This window comes from Cervus elaphus, chromosome 8 (assembly GCF_910594005.1).
Source record: "Cervus elaphus chromosome 8, mCerEla1.1, whole genome shotgun sequence".
Taxonomy (NCBI): Eukaryota; Metazoa; Chordata; class Mammalia; order Artiodactyla; family Cervidae; genus Cervus; species Cervus elaphus.
The window spans coordinates 17,422,101-17,440,776 of NC_057822.1; the positions used below are offsets into that span (position 1 = coordinate 17,422,101).

The following is an 18,676-nucleotide window of genomic DNA, read 5'->3' on the forward strand; positions in this document are numbered from 1 at the left end:
GTGAAATCAAGAGTAAAGATTTCAAAAAAGTGATCACTTTTTACTGTTTCATCAAGGATGCCCTTAAGTGAATCTGGCCCTTGTTTGACTGCAAGCGTGCCAATGAAAAACACAGTGGCTTCTGCTACGTTTGAGTGGCCCTGCTCTGACCCGTGCCAAGGCAGTAACAGTAGCCACCAATGCCCGGCGTCAGCAGTGCAACCCTCAGCCCAGGTGCTCCAGGGTCAGCCACGAGACCGAGTGAAGTTATTCAGTATTTTGAACGTCTCAGCACCCCTTGTGTTTGCTTCTAAGCATTCACATAAAAGATCTTTGTCTAGTCGGTGTAACACTGGTTGAACACAAGCAAAATGGCGAGTCTGGACACATCCGTTGATTTGCCCATTTGTGAGACAGAAGTACCATTCTGCAGAGATGGTATTAACTCAGCCTTCCTGTTTGCGGCTAAATCTTGGATCTCACAAGCTACTGTATCATTATAAAGTGGCGCCGCTGTGATGCCTTCTGCTGGCTCTCTGGCCAGCCAGCAGTCAGCAGTGTCGGCTTGAAGGCTCACATGCCTTTCTGCCAGAGGAACTTTCTGTGATGGCGCACGCCGCACAAGTGCCTACCTGCAGGGTACTCCAGTGGCTTTGCCTTCCTGGGTTGAAAAGCCATAATGAACAATTTTGGGCGTTTAATGAACTCACCACATCTGCATTTAAAATATTCAATTCTTTTTTCTTTAGACTCTGAATGATTTCTCTTAACATGATGCCACAACATATGAGGTAACACAAAGGTAAAATTTTAACATTGTAAAGCCAAGGAATAGGTAGCTTTTAAGTCATATTTTATTTCAAATCTATACTTTTTTTTTCAGTAGATTTTAGATTCATCTTTTTCAGCATCTTTGCAATTAGATGGTACAGCTGTGAACCAAGGAAACAAGATTTCTAATCTTCCTTAAAGTTAATGATCCATGCTTAAATATAACAATAAATGGAGTGTGACTTAAATGTAACACTGAATGGAGGGTTATAAAGCCAAAATGTTGGGGGTACAGTGGTGGGGGAGAAAAGGCTGATGTTGAATTGCAAAGATGGAAGCAGCAGCATTTGGCATCAGGAAAGGGAAACTGAGTCAGGGCAGAGAGCAGATCACTGGCAATGCATTAAAGATGCCATAAATGAACTGTGTGGACCTCCAACAGTCACAGCAGGATTGGGCTGAGGGTCTCAACTTGGCACTGGGGAGCCTCTTCCAATGTCAGGTCAAGTGGGAAGAGGTGTGAGGTCTTGGGAAGGCCTGGTCTTTGGTGGAGGAAAGGAGCAGGAGGAAGAGAGGACTGAGTTTGGGAAGGTACCAGTGAGACATGTTCCACTCCGTGACTCAATCCTTTCCCCGGTTTGCCCTTAGAGCATGTGAGGGCCTTGAAGAAGAATATGCTTATTATTATTTAAATAAATGTATAGCAGTATGCTTGCTTCCCAGGTGGCGCAGTGGCAAAGAATCTACCTGCCAATGCAGGAGACAGAGGAGACATGGGTTTAATCCCTGGATTGGGAAGATCCCCTGGAGGGGGAAATGGCAAGCCACTCCAGTATTCTTACCTGGGAAATCCCATGGACAGAGGAGCCTGGTGGGCTACAGTCCGTGGGGTTGCAGAGAGTCAGACACGACCCAGCCACTGAGTGCACACACATGCACGTATGATAGTATGCTTATGGAAAAGTGGGCAATAATCTAGTTCATCAAAGGCTTGGAACAGGGACTTCCCTGGTGGCACAGTGGATAAGAATCCATCTGCCAATGCAGGGGACATGGGTTCCATCCCTGGTCCAGGAAGATTCCACACGCTACAGAGCAGCTGAGCCCGTCTGCCACCACCACTGGAGCCACTCACTCTAGGGCCCGCGAACCAAACTACTGAGCCTATGCGCCTAGAGCCTGTACTCCACAATGAGAGAAGCCACCACAATGAGAAGCCCGTGCGGTAACAAAGATCCAGCAAAGCCAAAAATAAAATTATTTTTTTTTAATTGCAGATCCCATATAATCAAAGTTTAATGCATGTAATATACTAACCTCTTCAGGAATAAAAAGCAGTACTAGAAGTTGACATGGAGTAAAATATACATATTTCTTTAGTTTATAAATTAAATATTCAAATATGCGACTGTTAATAAACTATTTTTGTAACACTAAACATATGAGTCGTTGGAGAATATCAGCATTTTACTTTTACAGTTACAATGGTGAGTGATAGCCGGGCAGAAGCACTTTTGAGTGAAAAGATGAAAAGAGACAAAAGTATAAACTGCTGTGACATTTCAGTCTGAAACGATGTGTCATGAACGAAGCAGATTTATCCGTCCACACAAAAACTGTCAGCACAGGTGGAGAGGCAAAACCACCATCGCCTCCCCATGGAGGCGGGAGAGAGAGGCAGAATGATTGACCACTGAAGTTGCTGGTGTCTTATAGGATTTTAGGTTGATTGATACTGTTCCTATTTCGGTAAAAGTATTTTCAATTAGGTAATAAGGCACTGAAATTATAAGGCCAAATAATTATTAAAATCATCTAATAACCTATGTTGTTTAACTATTAATAATAGCCAACGTACAATAACTCATTTTTAACTATTTCACTTTTAGCATCTATTTTTATCTTATAACCTTTGATATAGACAGCAAGTTTTTAGACAGCCATATTTGTGTTCTTATTAATGCAGGTTGAATCTAGCTTATTATGCATGCCCATAAGTTTTCAGAACTCAGTTGATAAAACATTACACATTAAATTTTTAAGCTGTTGACATTTTGCATCAAGGTCACAAATGGGTTGTAATTTGATATTCACACCGTTACGTTGACTTGCCACAGTGTATATGCACACAGTTGCTGTATGCACATGATATTAACCTGTCACTGAAAACCTGGCCGGGAGTGAAGTCTGGAACTTCCAAGTGAAGCAAAGCAACAGGAGCCGCACAGAGGCACAAGCCCTCTGCCTGCCTGCCAGCCACCCTGCCTCGGTCCTGGGCAGGACCGGAGGCCTGGGTCTCTCGCCAATGAAATCTTTGCTCTGTGCTTGGACTAAATCCAGACGCCACTTTGACAGACGCTTCATCTGCCAGGAAGCAGACTGCGTTTGATTTCACAGACGTCCCTGGAAACCCAAGACTGAGTGTTAAGGGCGTGTGGATGAGGGTTAAAATCCGATCTGGTAGGAATCCAGGTTTAGTACAACAGGAAGAAAGAATCTGTCGCTAAGCCATGGCTGTGGAGCTGTTCCCGAGGAGTGAGGTGTCGAGAAAAGCCAGAGCCCACCTCTGGCTCCCATTTAGGATGTCCCGGGGCATCACAGGAAGGTCCTCTGGCCTGGGGAGGGGGCTGTATTTTTTCTAGGTAGCAAAGTGGAGATTGCGGGCAAGAAGCGCTGCTAAGGTTGATAAGGTGATGGGAGGCTGAGAGCTACTTTGTTCTGTACCCTGAAAGGAGTCACGAGCCTATTCGCTGTGTGGGTACTTCATTGGTATGAGCTCTCAGGAAGAAAACAATTGTTAAAATAACCCATCTCAGGGAGGTAGAGTTTTTCTCCCTGCAAACTACTGCTTTTGCCCCTCTGCCAACTTGACAGAATACAAACTGTGCTTGGGTTTTCAACCTCCATTACCACAGCCTGGGGGTGTGTGTGTGTGTGTGTGTGTGTGTTTTCTTTAAATGCTTATTTATTTCTTCAGGTCTCCATTGTGTCCTGAGGGATCTTTCTTTGTGGCTAATTCCCTGGCATGTGGGATCTTAGTTCCATGACCAGGGATCAAACTCATGTCCCCTGTACTGCGGGATGGATTCCTAATGACCAGGCCGCCAGGGAAGTCCCAGCCTGTGTTCCTAAAATTCCCTGTTATACTTACACGTGGAATCTAAAAAATACAACAAACTGGTGAATATTACCAAAAGAAGCAGCAGACTCACAGATCTAGAGAAGAAACTAGTGGTCGGTCACCAGTGGGAGGCAGGGAGGGGAGGGGCAGTATAGCTGTGGGAGAGTGGATGGTGCTAACCGCTGGGGAAAAGATAAGCTCAAGGATGTATTGTACAACATGGGGAACATAGCCAATATTTGGCAATAACTGTAAGTGGAAAGTAACATTTAAAAATCTGTATAAAATATTTTAATGAAAATAAAGATCAAATACCCTCCCTGCAAAATAAAAAAAATCCCTGTTATAAAAGTGATGACATTCCACATTCCTTGGGGGGAGCAGCATCTCTCTAAGGAATGTTTACAGGTTTATTTGACAACATAAAGTCCTGGGAAGTTGAACTCTGCACCCAGTCTATGAGCGGAATATCTAGGCTTCTCTCCAGCCACGTCCCAGGGGGCCAGGTCAGAGGCTGTCCACGTGGGGGACACACGCCTGGCAGCCCTGGGCCACAGGGTGGGGGCCCTGAATACCAGCTTCGAGGAGCAGAGTCGGGGAGGCAGCTGCCCTCATGGGAGCACTCCCCCACCCCCCGCTCCATGGCCCCTGTCCCTTCATGGCTCCCTGTGGGCACACTCAGCCACCTACTCATGGGTGGACTCAGGTGACACAACACCAGGAATAACTCCAGAAGCCCACTTCCCCGTTTCCAACACCTAGATAAAATACATCTGGAATCAAAACCTGCCAATAATCATTTATTGTTTCCATAGAGTGGAAGCCTCTTTTCTAACGGGGCGGCAGGACATGGGTGCCTCCTGTCCTGGCAGCACCCCCCTCCCGCCCCCCAGTGGTGCCTGGGTCACGACCTGACCCTCCCTGACCTGTAGCCGAGACTGTGGTTCAGGCAAAAGGCCTGGCAGAGGCAGGCATGCTGCTGTGTGTGTGTGCAAATACTCCGACTCCTTGAATCAGCAAAGCCTTAGCGTTCAAGGAAAGGCAGCGGAAGAGGTCTGACACAGAAGGAAAACACAGCCGTGCCTCCAACTCCTCAGCAGCGGGAATGTGTGCGTCTAGGGCTGACTGCTTCGCTGGCTTCCCTGCCGCTGCTTCCTCTTGCGGAGGTGCCGCTGGAGCTGCAGCTTGTTGGTGAAGTACATCTGTCTCCAGCCCATGTCCTGGGCCAAGGCTTGCATGTCAGGGGTGATGTGGTCACAGGAACTCCGGACGATCTGCTCCCACAGTTCGTCTGACGTGCACAACTGTGGGTGGAAGAAGTCAGAGGGCAGTGACATCACACGCGGGTTAAGGGAAAGTCATTCACTCCCTCATTCACTCAGCGTCACTGTCCAAATCCTGCTGCCCGTGAGACCTGGGAGGAAACACCACGGATGCCTGGAGAGGTGCCAGTCATGGTTCTCCAGTTCCTGAAATTTCCTCTGTGGGGAGAGAGGCAAGCACCCAAGTATCTAAAGGACTGAGCGATACTTGATTAAGGGAGTAAACCGAGTCCTGATCTCATTTGAGAAGCGAAATGCCAGCTAGTTATAAATAGTGCCCATACAACATAACATAGTTAATGCAGATAGCCTGGTAGGGTGAATTTCCGATTAGCCACATAGCAGAGGCTGACAATGTGTGGTTGACCCATCTTCAGCCAGAGCTGCAGGAGCGTTGCTAACTGCTGCTCAGGTGCCTTTCATGTTAAACCCTGGCTTAAGGCCCCTCTGGCTTCCCAGGTGGCCCAGCGGTCAAGAATCTGCCTGCCACGCAGGAGACGTGGGTTCGATCCCTGGGTTGGGAAGATCCCCTGGAGTAAGAAATGGCAACCCACTCCAGTATTCTTGCCTGGGAAATCCCATGGGTGGAGAAGCCTGGAGGGTTACAGTCCATAGGCTCACAAAAGAGGTGCTCACGACTTCGTGACTAAACAACAACAGATAAGTCACCTCTCCCCCGGGGTTGTTCAGCGGACACCTTAGCTCACTGTGGGCTGCTCCGTAGTGAACCACATCGAAACAGACAAGCAGCCCTTGAAGACTGCCAACCGGCACACCTAAAATTTACACACGCTTGGGCCCAGGGTCCTGTCCACAAGTTTCTCTCCAAGTCCTTTGTATGCTTGACATCACCCCATGCAGCAGAGTGGCCTACAAGATTCAGTCTGCTCGCTGAGCCTGTAGGCACAGGGCAAAGAGAGCTGTTCTCTGGAAAACCGTCCCCGGGATGTCCTTCTGCTGTCTGGTCCTTTACCTGAGGGCCAGGAGGTTAAGGACAGACAAGACCCCTCCAGCCTAGTATCTTCACAAGACCATTTTGCCCTCCCTCAAGCTCAAAGTTGCCACAGTTCAGCTCCCATTAACCAAATATTTCCCACCAGGACTTTTCCAATTGCTACCATCATTTATGACAATGCTGTTCATCGGTCTCCTGCTACTAAACATTCTTACCATGGAGATTTCCTGACCCCTTGCTGCCATGCCCCCAAATCCTTCTTAAAGCTTCCGTTACATTTATTATCTCTGACCTTAGTGATGGCCATGGTTTGTCTTTTGGTGCGTGTATGCAAGACCAGGAGCGTTGAAAGGTGCTTGGATATTTGATGTTGCACAGTGCTAACTCCAGCAGCAACCCAAAATGTGCTCGAAGAAGGGTCCCGTGTGGGCCCCAGGACACTTCCTGGCTCCACGCTTCCTGTGCCAACTGGGCACTCAGGGGAGTTCGTCGCCAACTTGATTCCCCCTTTCATGGGTTCCATCCAGTGGTCATCACATGTGAAAATCCAGCAGTGGAAAGAACAGCAGGAGTTCCCTAGTCATCCAGTGCTTAGGAATCTGTTTTCCAATGCCAGGGACTTGGGTTTGATACCTGGTTGGGGACCGAAGATCCCACATGCTGAGGGGCAACTGAGCCCATGCATCATGACTACTGACCCAGTACGTGCTCCTCAGTCTGACCTCTAGGCTCTTCTCCACACACACCCTTCTTCTCGAATTTAAACATCCAGACAACAGTGGCAGCACAACACACTCCACCTAGTCCTCCCACGGGTGAAAACGTGTCTATTCTTTGCCTTCACCGCCACCCCACTCCTGCCACATCCCAACAGTCACTGCATACCTCTGGATGAGGCTTGTTCTTTCCAGTTAACCCCAGTTCATCTCTGTATCCTAGAATTATAAAGTCAATGGGCACCAACTTGCCCTACTTAAAATACTAAGCGAAAGGGAAAGAGGAAATATCGGTTTATGTACAAATGCATATATCACTGGGTGAGGAAGAAAATACAGGGAGCTACTGCAGTCCTGGGTTCTGAAAGTGGTCACCAGTTCTTGTGATTTTCTCATTCTACTACCTGTTCCATTTTCCTTTTGTCCTCAGCCAGCACCTGAACTGGTCAAGATTCTATACCTACTGATGTGGTCCAAACCTTCTCCAATTCCTGCCAGGTGTGAGCACATCTTGATCTTATAGGTAGAAGATATTTTAGTTTTCTTAATTAGGTTTTGCCATTGAATGTGCCAGAAAGCATTTGCCAGAGGAAATCCCTGGTGGTCCAGTGGTTAGGACTCTGTACTTTCACTGCAGGGGCCACGGGTTCGATCCCTGGTGGAGGAACTAAGATCCTCAAAAACCATGTGATGCAGCCCAATTTGAAAAAAACAGAAAACAAAAGAACAGAAACAAAAAAACTCAGCTTACTTGCATAGATGGTCTGAGTCCTAGAAATACTTCTCTGTAATTCTCTTGTGAATCAGCAAGTCTATTTTTCTCTGGTAAATAGGATTAATCACCTGAGTCAATATAGTATTGCTCATTTGGGTAGTTTTTTCTTTTTTTTTTTTTTTTTGCCTGTTTGTCCAGTGGCATTAGAAGCCCCAGGTAGACTGGGAACACTTTCAATTTCTAGTTTGGTGGAATCATTCTTATTCTTTGCGTGAATGTATTGATTCTTTGACCATCAACATTTCTAGCCTAGTAGCAGCCAAAGTTATGAAGAAGAAAGCAACATTTTTTTCACATTGGTGATTAGGCGTGACTCCATGAGAGGGTTCTCCTATGTCCGTCCTTCAGTTGTAGCTACAGAAGAAAGAGGACCACATTCTATTCAGTGACTGGGAGCATGTATTACCTCCTGTCAGACTGTGCTCCACCCTTCCAAAGTGTCCATTAGCTGATGAGATGAGGGAGTAAGTGCCTCCAAAAAGCCATTCCCTCATTCCCTGAAAACAACTGTTTCTAGATAGTGGAGTATATGCTAAGAGTGGGAAATTTTATACTCATTATCTTATGTACTTATGTCTATTTGTTTAATAAGTGAATTTATTTATTTCAGAAAAAAATAATCTGAAGCAATCTTGTGTGGGTTACCATGATGGAAAAATAAGGCATTCGGTCAATTTATACATGATGTTGCTGAAGGAGCATGGTGTGCCAGGAAAGCAGACCCAGACCCAGAATAGGAACCTCACCCAAGGAAGACACGTCACTGCTTCCTCCATGGTGGAGAGGGTCCAGCGTAACTGACCTGGCGGTGGTGTTTAGTTGTCAAGTCATGTCCGACTCTTATGTGACCCTATGGATTATAGCCCACCAGCCTCCTCTGTCCATGGGATTTCCCAGGCAAGAATACTGGAGTGGGTTGTCATTTCCTTCTGGAGGGGATATTCCCGACCCAGGGAATGTACCCGCATTCCTTGCTTCTCTTGCTTTGGCAGGCAGAGTCTTTATCACTGGCGCCACCTGGAAGCCTGTGTAACCGACCAAGCACTTTGTTAATGACTGGACCCCCACCACCCAGAGTACCTTCCTGGGGGCTCAGCATTGCCCCTCCTGTGACAGTGGACAGATTAATCTTGAAAAGAGGAGACTCATGTGGTTGAGTCCATGTACAACTTCCATCCTTGCCACCTGGGCACTTGGTTTATGAACCCAGTGGGAGAAAGGCGCTAACTGACATGCACAGAACAGACCACCTCATCCATCTCATTACTGAAGATGTCCTCGGCACTGAGTGCTCTTTGGTGAATAGTCACATGGGACACAAATATCCTGATTCTTTGGATTATTCTGAAAAGTCGATCCAAATACCTCTTTCCCCAAATTCCACACTAATCTCTAAATCTTGTTCAAGACCATCTAGGCAAAACATCAGGCTTTGCCCCACAGGAATCCAAGAGCTGTTTCTCAGCAGCAGAACAGTTATCTGCAAAAGCATCCATGCCTTTACTCTAAAAACCTAAAAGATATGAGCTGTAATTTTCCTGATGACACAAGGATCAAGATAGACTATAGCCATACAGGCCACAGACACTCTAAGCACCAATCTGCTGGATCGTAAGGAGCAAGTGATTCATCTGCTTACCCTGCATTCTGGACCAGCTGCTGGGCCCCACTTAAATCTGGCAACTTTATGGGCTACTTGGTAAATGAATCAGAGAAGCAAACTCAAATGTGTTATATGTTACCTTGAAAACTAAAAAGATCCACAAAGAACTGTGTTGCTTTCTTAGGATGCATCAATTCAGTCATTTCCAATTCTTTGTGACCCTATGGACTGTAGCCCACCAGGCTCCTCTGTCCATGGAATTCTCCAGGCAAGAATCAACTGGAGTGGGTTACCATTCCCTTCTCCAGGGGATCTTCCCAACCCAAGGATAGAACCTAGGTCTCCTTCACTGCAGGCAGATTCTTTACCATCTGAGCCACAGGGAAGGCCTTTTTGAATAGCAAGTTAAAATAAGGCAATGGATTCGAGATAACACATGGAGATGGCAGGTCTCTCAATTTTTGAGTTCATCTCCAACTCCTTCACATACACATATCTTACCAAGGCACCTAAGGTATCTGCTACCCTTGCTCAGCAGCATGATGTCATCAGTGTGGACTAGCAAATAAGAAGGTAATGGGATCAATATTTCTGTGATGTATGTATGACTCACAGCTGGAGAACCGATGTAGTACTAAGGCAAAATGATGAAAGTGTGCTGCCATCCTCGCCAGGTGAAAGCAAATCTACTGTGGCGTTCCTTCTAGAAAATCCAGGAAGATATAAGGAGGGTGTGTAAAAGGTAGTGGCAAGGCAGGAGGTGAGAAATGGTCAGACTGTAGATATATTTTGAAGGCGGGGCTCATGTGACTTGCTAATGAATTAAATGAGAAGCAAGAGGAAAAGGAAGAATTAAAGATGAGCTCTTTGACTTGGACAGCTATGTAAATGATATTTAGTTACAAGACAGTGATGCCTCTAATAACCTGAGTCCCCAAGGGACTTTGTGGAGCAGGGCCTCCTGTCAGCCTCCAGTGGGTATGAATCATGAAAGAAATGAACATCTATTATTCTCTCAAACCACTGGAGCTTTAGGGTGGTTTGTGACCCCAAGTCACAGTCTCTAACCTGGTCTATCCTAATATAGTGAGTAAGGAAAGCTTTTGAATTTTTCTAGTGTTTGATATGTAACTGCAATTTAAGGATGACTACAAGCTTTGACTCCACAAGATGATGATGGGGGTCCTTCTTGTAGTGAAACTCATTCAGGATGGATCACCTTTGTGGAATCCCATCAATGAAATGAGAAAGTGGTATAGACAAGCCATCTTCTAACTTTATCCATTCTGTTGGCACAAATGCCTGGAAAATCCCATGGACAGAGGAGCCTGGCAGGCTACAGTCCATGGGGTCACAAGAGTTGGACACAACTTAGCAACTAAACCACCAGCCAGTACAAATTCCAAAACTTGGTTCAGCAGAAATGCTGTTGTTGTTGCTTAGTCAGTCAGTTATGTTCATCTCTCTGCAACCCTATAGACTGTGGCCCAGCAGGCTCTTCCATCCATGGGATTTTCCCGGCAAGAATACTGGAGTGGGTTACCATCTCCTTCTCCAGAGGATATTCCTCACCCAGGGAATGAACCCAGGGACTTCCTGAGGCTCCTGCATTGCAGGCAGATTCATTACCATTGAGCCACTGGGGAAGCCCTGTCATTAGAAATGACTCAGAGGTAAATATTCTAAAGATGTAGTAAAAAGTATATACTTTCACAAGTATATAGTAACATAGCAGGAAGGACAGGGCTTCCTTGGTAGCTCAGATAGTAAGGAATCCGCCTGCAATGCAGGAGACCCAGGTTTGATCCCTGGGGGGGTAGATCCTTTGGAGAAGGATCCACTCCAGTATTGTCATCTGGGAAACCCCATGGACAGAGGAGCCTGGTGGGCTACAGTCCATTGAGTCTCAAAGGGTCGGACACAACCGAGCAACTGAGCGCAACTCACACAGGAGGAAGGACAGCGAAGACTGCGGCTCTTCTGAGGCGTGAGGACCTTTTTCTGCCTTACCGCTCACGGATGCTCCCATGTGACCTGAGGAAAATTCTTTCAAGGCCATGGCCTGTCATTGTGGGACCTACCTGCTGCAGCTCTTGTCCAACTGAGTGAAAAAAACACATTCGCATACTTAACTCCATCTTGTAAGAGACAGAACATTTTCCTTATGTTCTTCAGGTACCAAGGTAGACAAGGTAACCAGCAAACACAGTTGATTTGAGCACTGGCCCTGACACGTAATAATCAAGTCCTCCTGGACATTCTACTTATTGCTCCAAGCCTGTCTCCATATCCGATCTTGCATTTGGTCATCGAAGGAGCAGAATAAGATGATTTAAACACACTGGCCACCAAGTAAGGCTGCCTGGGCCCAGCACCTGACTCCATTGCTCATTACTTGTGTGCTTTACCTGAGTCTCTATTTCCTCCTTGATAATCAAGTCTGGGTGGTCTCTACCCATCCATCCCACAGCTCTGTCTGAGGACTGCACTGGATTATGTACATCCAATGCTTAGCACATAGTAGGTATTCAATAAGTGGTACTTACTGTGACTACATGGAAATGATGTTAAACTTTTAGTGCTGTGAAAGTTACTAGGGGTAACACAGATAAAGCACATGGAAAGATGTAATTGATGGGCAGGAAAGGGAGACGGAACAGATGCTACCTCACCCATTTCTGAGAAGACACTGGAAAGAAAGGTCCCGTGGGCACCTAGCTACTGGGGGGCCAGTTCAGTCACCATGGTTGGGAGTCTGGGGAGGTCTCCCAGCACCAGGATTGAGAACTCTCCCACCATGTGACTGTCTGAAGGTGATCTGACCATGCACCTGACTGATGTCCCCCACCATGGACCCACCTGATGTGTGGACCCACCTGGTCACACCAGCTGCCACTACCCACCCCACCCATAACTTCAGGAGGTCAAGCAGTCCACTCTCACCACCCCTGGCCTGGCCTTGGTGGGGTCCTGCTTTGCTCCCATGCATTCTGCTTTCTTTCTGGAGAAGGGGAAAAGCATGTAAGCATTATCTCTGTTCATGATACTATTATACTCACTTTGGAGCAGAAAGCAGGCTATAGTCTTTACTTTCATACTTCATGCTGGTCTCAATGCATTCCAATAAAGGAAAAGAGTGAATTACAAACAGAAATGAATAGAATAATAGGGCATCATCATTTAAGACCCTTTCTGCATAAATATTAAAGGCAAAAACTATCATATTCACATCATGAACATTACTGTTAAACAGCAATACTGAATCTTATGATACTGACAACTCTCCAGACATTTTGATGTTAGGCAGGTCATTCATTGTTTTATCCCACCTTCAAAGTCTTTCAAGGTCCAGTTTCTCTACTCAGATTACAACATATTCTAAATATAAACAGTAAAGGAAAACTCTTAGAAGATTTCTTAGTATTAAAAAAAAAAAAAAGATCGGAACCTCCTTTAAAAAATATGAACTCTAGATGATTATTTCTTTCCCAGCACAATACATTTCAGGGTGTCAGTGTATCTTATGTAACAGAGATCATGGGAGAAAACGATGAGGTTTGGGGGGAAAGGAAGGAATTCTTAGAGCTGAAATTTCCGCCAGTGTAACTTCATTTATGGCTCATTATATTTCATAAGGAAAATATTTAGTTTTGTTTTGCATTATAAGTTGGTCCACAAAATACCCCCAGCCAGGACTGCCAAACCCTGGGGCTCTTTTGCTTGATACATGTCAGGGTGCAAAACACAAAATACCCATCTTGACTGTGATTCCAGCCACTTGGATCCAAAACGTAGCTGATCGTGGATTTAGCTCCCCCTGGTGGTGGTGCATGAACTTAACATACATAAACTATGCAGAAGTTGTAAGGGATCCTTCAGTTCAGTCCAGTTCAGTTCAGTCGCTCAGTCGTGTCCGATTTTTGTGACCCCATGGACTGCAGCACACCAGGCCTCCCTGTCCATCGCCAACTCCCACAGTTTACTCAAACTCGTGTCCATTGAGTCGGTGATGCCGTCCAACCATCTCATCCTCTGTCGTCCCCTTCTCCCGCCTTCAATCTCTCCCAGCACCAGGGTCTTTTCAAGTGAGTCAGTTCTTCACATCAGGGATCCTAGGACTTATCTATTAATAGCTAAAATCATTCCTTTCACAATGTGAAAGTTAAGGCTGAGAGAGGATAAGGGTGTGACTGCCCAGGGTTCATGGTGGGGAGTCACTGAGTGAAGTACAGAACCCAGCTCTCTGGCCTCCAGCTGATTTAAACGCCCACACTCTCTGTACACAGTGGGGATGCCAAAACAACCCCATCACCCTCACCCCAGGCTTCCAGCCTTTCAGAGTCTCATGAGATATTTAATCTGCAGAGTTTTAGTAGCAAGTGGTCAGATTCTTGTCCTGGGTGCTTAGAATCAGGTTGTAAGTAAATGCACTTGCTAGGTCCACCAAGAACTACGCAATCCAATGCCCAGGGCCTGGGCTGGCTGGATCCACTGGCTGCCCAGGTGGCTTGCCTACTTGGCCAGACCTGGGAATCACAGTCATGGAGAATCTGGGACCATGAGGGAAAATCTGCTCTCCGTGGGCTGAAACGTGACAGAGGAGGGACTTTCTTCCTCAGTGGTTTCCATGGGGGCCTGTTCCTGAGTTCCGGACAAGACAAATATGCCCATTTGCTGGTCATGATCGTACCCCTACCTCCCATCTGAACCTCAGCATCCCCCAGGAAGTTCCCACGTGGCAGCCTTACCTCAGTAAGCCCGCCACAACCCTAGGGCTGGCCCTCGGTGTGACATTCTGGTGTCCCGTGACACAGGATCCACCTTTCAAGGATCTGCTCATCTGAGCCAAGTTCCAATAAAGAGGAGGGAAGGTTAAGATGCTTAAGAATCCACCTGCCAACGCAGGAGATGCAGGCTCGATTCCTGGGTCAGGAAGATCCCCTGGAGGAGGAAATGGCAACCCACTCCAGTATTCTTGCCTGGAGAATCCCATGGACAGAGGAGCCTGGCGGGCTACAGTCCACGGGGTCACAAACAGCCAGACACAACTGAATCGACTTAGCACACAGCACACGGAGAGACTAAACAGCAACAATAAAGAGGATGCCTCTATGTTGGTTTACCCAGAGAAATACAACCTTCCAGCTCACCAGACCTTTAGATGCTCATCCCTGGAGGCTCCATGGCTTGGTCAGCATGAAATCAGAGCAAGGCCAGGCAGCCAGATGGCCCTGATCACTGGTGGCATTAAGTGTGATAAGTGGAAACTTACAGACTTGGCTGTGGGCTAGCACCACGGGCTCTCCCAGGCTCGGACTCCCGCCCACCCAGAGTTCCCACACCCTCTGTGTCTCTCATGTGTCTTTATGCTTCCAAGGCAAACTCAATTTTGCAGAGTCTGGTCTGGCCATAGTCTGGGGAGTTATTTATAAATAGCAGAGGGAAAACAATCTAATGTCTATCATTAGGGATCTAGTTTTAAAAATTACAATTTGTCCATATAACAATAACTTAAATCACTTTTCTAAATTGAAGATTTATATGTACAGACATGAAAGAGTATTTAAAATATGTTTTAAATAAAAACACTGACAGAGAAAAATATATAAAGTGCTACCATATGCTTTTTAAAAGAGTGTATATATGTATATATATATGTATATATGCTCACACATCTCACACACACACACACACACTTACATGTGCATAGACTCTCTCTGGAAGGACATACAAGACACTGGTAATATGACTGTAGCTGGAGATGAGAATTAGAGGAATGAGGATCAAGAATGGGAGGGAGAAATACTTTTTACTACACATTAAAAGATAATTTTTTTTCAATTGTCAACCTGGTTATTGTAATGCAAATCAATTTTCTTTTTCAAAAATAAAACAAAATTGACATAACACAAAACCCAACCAAGGGAGGGGCATTCAGGAGTTAAGAGTGGTGGGAACCGGGGCTGGGACACCGTGGCTTGAAGTGCCAGCCAAGACTTTGGATCTCATTCTGAAAATGGGGGGACATCACTAAGGGTCACTGAGCAGGGCAGTGACATGACCAGTGTGTATTTTAGAAAGCCACCTTCAGCCCGCACGAAAGGTTTAGCCAATGAATCAGTGAGCAAGCCACCAGGAAGAGACCCGCCAGAGAATCCTGGAAGCAGAGATGGGTCAGGGAGTGGGAGGCCTCATCCTTTGAATGTGACAACCGAGAGGTTACTGTGAATGAGGCCAGAGATATTAGGAGGTGTGGACAGAGGAGAGATGAGAGAGGAGGGGTAGGCGGACAGAAGACCAGGGATACCCAGAATTCTGGATGTTATACGACCAGTGAAATTTTTAGAAATCAAACAAAACAACAATTAGAAACCAAAAGAAGATTGCTCACTTTGTAAAGTAAGGGTAATTTGCTACAATTATCATGTTTTAATACCACTGTTTTATAAAAGAAGGGATATTCTAAATCTCCCAGAATGGTCATTTACATTAAACAAATTTATATTGTTATCACTCGTGTGTGTGTGTGTGTGTGTGTGTGTGTGTGCAGTCACTCAATCACGTCTGACTCTGCGACCCTATGGACTGTAGCCCCTCCAGACTCCCCTGTTCATGGTATCTCCCAGACAAGAATACTAGAGTGGGTTGTCATTTCTTCCTCCAGGGGATCTTCCCGATCCAGGGATCAAATTCACATCCCTTGCATCTTCTGCATTGGAGGGCGGATTCTATACACTGTGTCACCTGGACACACCCTTACTGTTCCCATTTTCTCAGGGATTATAAAATTTCAGTTAGATGAATGATGCTGGTTTGCTGAATGTGAACTGACATGTAAATCCTTTTTTTCCCAAACAGGGAAGGGAAGAGATTTAATAAGAATAGAGCCAAGAGGACCTCCCATGTGGTCTAGCGGCTGGTGACTGAGATTCTGCACTTCCGCTTTGTGCGTGCTAAGTTGCTTCTGTCGTGTCCGACTCTTTGCAACCCTAAGGACTGTAGCACACCAGGCTTCTCTGTCCATGCGATTCTACAGGCAAGAATACTGGAGTGGGTTGCCATTTCCTACTCCAGGGGATCTTACCAACCCACGGATCAAGGCATAAATTCAATCCATGGTTGGGGAAGTTCCATATACTGTGCAGTGTTGGAGGCCAAAAATTTTTTTAATAAGAATATAGTCAAGAGTTTTTGTTTTATGAAGAATGAGACTGATTTGAGAAAAGTCAATATACTGAGAGGAAAAAACAACTGAAAGATTTATAAATAAGAACTAAATGTAACATAGGATCCCAGATTGGATTGTGGAACACTGAAAGGACGTTGGTGGAAAAAGTGATGAAATGCAAATCAAGTTTGCAGTTTCATTAATAATATTGTAGCAACACTAACTGCTGAGTTTTGATAAATGTCCAGGTTAGGGGAAGCTGGGTGAAGGGCATATTCAAACCTTTTGCATTATCTTTACAACACTTTTATAAATCTAAAATTTTTATAAATAAAAAGCAAAAATACATGTAACGACAAGTACACAGAGGAAAAAGGGCTTCCCTGGTGGCTCAGTGGTTAAGAATCTGCCTGCCGATGCAGGAGACATAGCTTCCATCCCTGATTTGGGAAGATCCTACATGCTGCAGAGCAACTCAGCCCGTGGGCCACAACTATTGAGCCCGTGCCCTAGCGTCTGGGAGCCACAACTACTGAGCCCACACTCCACAACTACTGAAGCCCGTGACCCTAGAGCCCTCGCTCTGCAATAAGAGAAGCCCTCCCAGCTCAACTAGAGCGTAGCCCCCGATCACTGCAGCTAGAGAAAAAAGTCCGAGTGCAGCAACGAAGACCCAGAACAGTCAAAATAAATAAATTTTTTTTTTTAAAGTAAAAGCAGATAAGTGACAACCTGAAATCCCTCCGGCTAGACTTTGGCACCAGGGGGCAGGTGGCACTGACCTGGAACAGGAAGGAGGCCTCCCTCCCTGGGGCCACAGGAAGGGTGGGACAGGGACATGAATAATTTGCCAGTAAATTTGCCCCCAATTCAGGATGACGAGCTCCTCGGGGTCAGGGACTGACGGATGCACATGGCTACCTGCAATGTACAGAAGGGTTTTTCCTGTGTTGTCAGTGCTCAGTAAATGTTCATTGATAATAAATCAATTCCATGACTTTAAAAAAAAAAAATGCCCCCAAAAGTTTGAAATAGAAGACTTCTTAATAAAATAATGTAATAACTGATGGGACAAAACCAAAATGAAAGTAGTTTATCAATGAAGGGGGAAATAGGCAAACGACCACAATATTCAGGCTGATGACAGAAATGAAAGGTTAATATTACACAGAAAGAAAAAAAAGCAGCAGCCTTGGATCATGTTCCATCTTGGAATAATTCTGCTCCTCAAGGATTCTGAGGGCTGAAATCAGCAACCTAGAAAAGCCTTACTTTAGAGCTCTGGGTAAATTATGGAGGCTATTATCAAGATTGCGCTAAAATAATGGCAGGACATTGAGAGGGAGAGGACTAGCAAGTGGAAATGAGCAAAGCCCGGAGGAAAGACAGCTGCTCCGTGTAAGGAATCGAGTCCACGAGCCACTGTAGCTGCTGTTGATTTTCTATCAAATCCTTCCACTGACTCTCAGGACAGACCCAGGCCCCGGCAGAAGCTTTTCGTACATTCCCACTCCTATATTTTATTCACTTAAAACTCTCCTTCAGTGGTGATCATCTTGCGATATGTAGAAACAGCAAGTCACCATGCTATGCACCTGGAGCTAACAGAGCATCGTAGGTCAATTACATATCAATTAAAAAACAAAAAACCAAACAGCAAACAAACAAGAATCCTCCTTCCTTTAAAATATGAATAATCAGCTTCCTAGCAGCAACAAGTACAAAACTCTTAACTTTAATACCTTTTTTTAAGTGGAAAAAAATATACAGTATGATGATTATTCATAATACTTGTTTCTGGTGCTCCATTTTACGGTGGGGGGGGGAATCACGTATATATGTTTTTGTACTAAAAAGGGATATATAAGTAATACATACTGTATAACTTAAAAATTAATATATAAAAATGAAGAAATTTTATTGTATAACTATGGAAAAAATGTTGACTTTTTAGATAATAAGATTATGATTTGAATCACCTTGGGAGATATTGCACACTCTCTTGTGAATGGACATTGCCTTGGTACATTACAGCTAAATACTGAATTAGGGTTCTTCAGTTGCAAACAACAGACTCCAACTCTGATTAACTTAAGCTGATGATGACGATGATGAAAGTCGCTCAGTTGTGTCCGACTCTTTGCGACCTCATGGACTTTATAGTCCATGGAATTCTCCAGGCCAGAATACTGGAGTGGGTAGGCTTTCCCTTCTCCAAGGGATCTTTCCAACCCAGGGATCGGACTCAGGTCTCCCACATTGCGGA

The 18,676-nt window shown here is 45.4% G+C and overlaps 1 protein-coding gene across 1 annotated transcript in view; it reads right to left on the reverse strand.

Moving 5' to 3' along the window:
• Window positions 1–4,650: 4,650 nt before the first annotated feature.
• FBXO36 (F-box protein 36) overlaps window positions 4,651–18,676 on the reverse strand; it is a 93,017-nt gene continuing 78,991 nt past the window's right edge. The window contains exon 4 of the mRNA XM_043909784.1: window positions 4,651–5,175. Coding sequence (XP_043765719.1) covers window positions 4,987–5,175 — 189 coding nt within the window. The 3' untranslated portion in view covers window positions 4,651–4,986. The remainder of the gene's footprint in view (window positions 5,176–18,676) is intronic.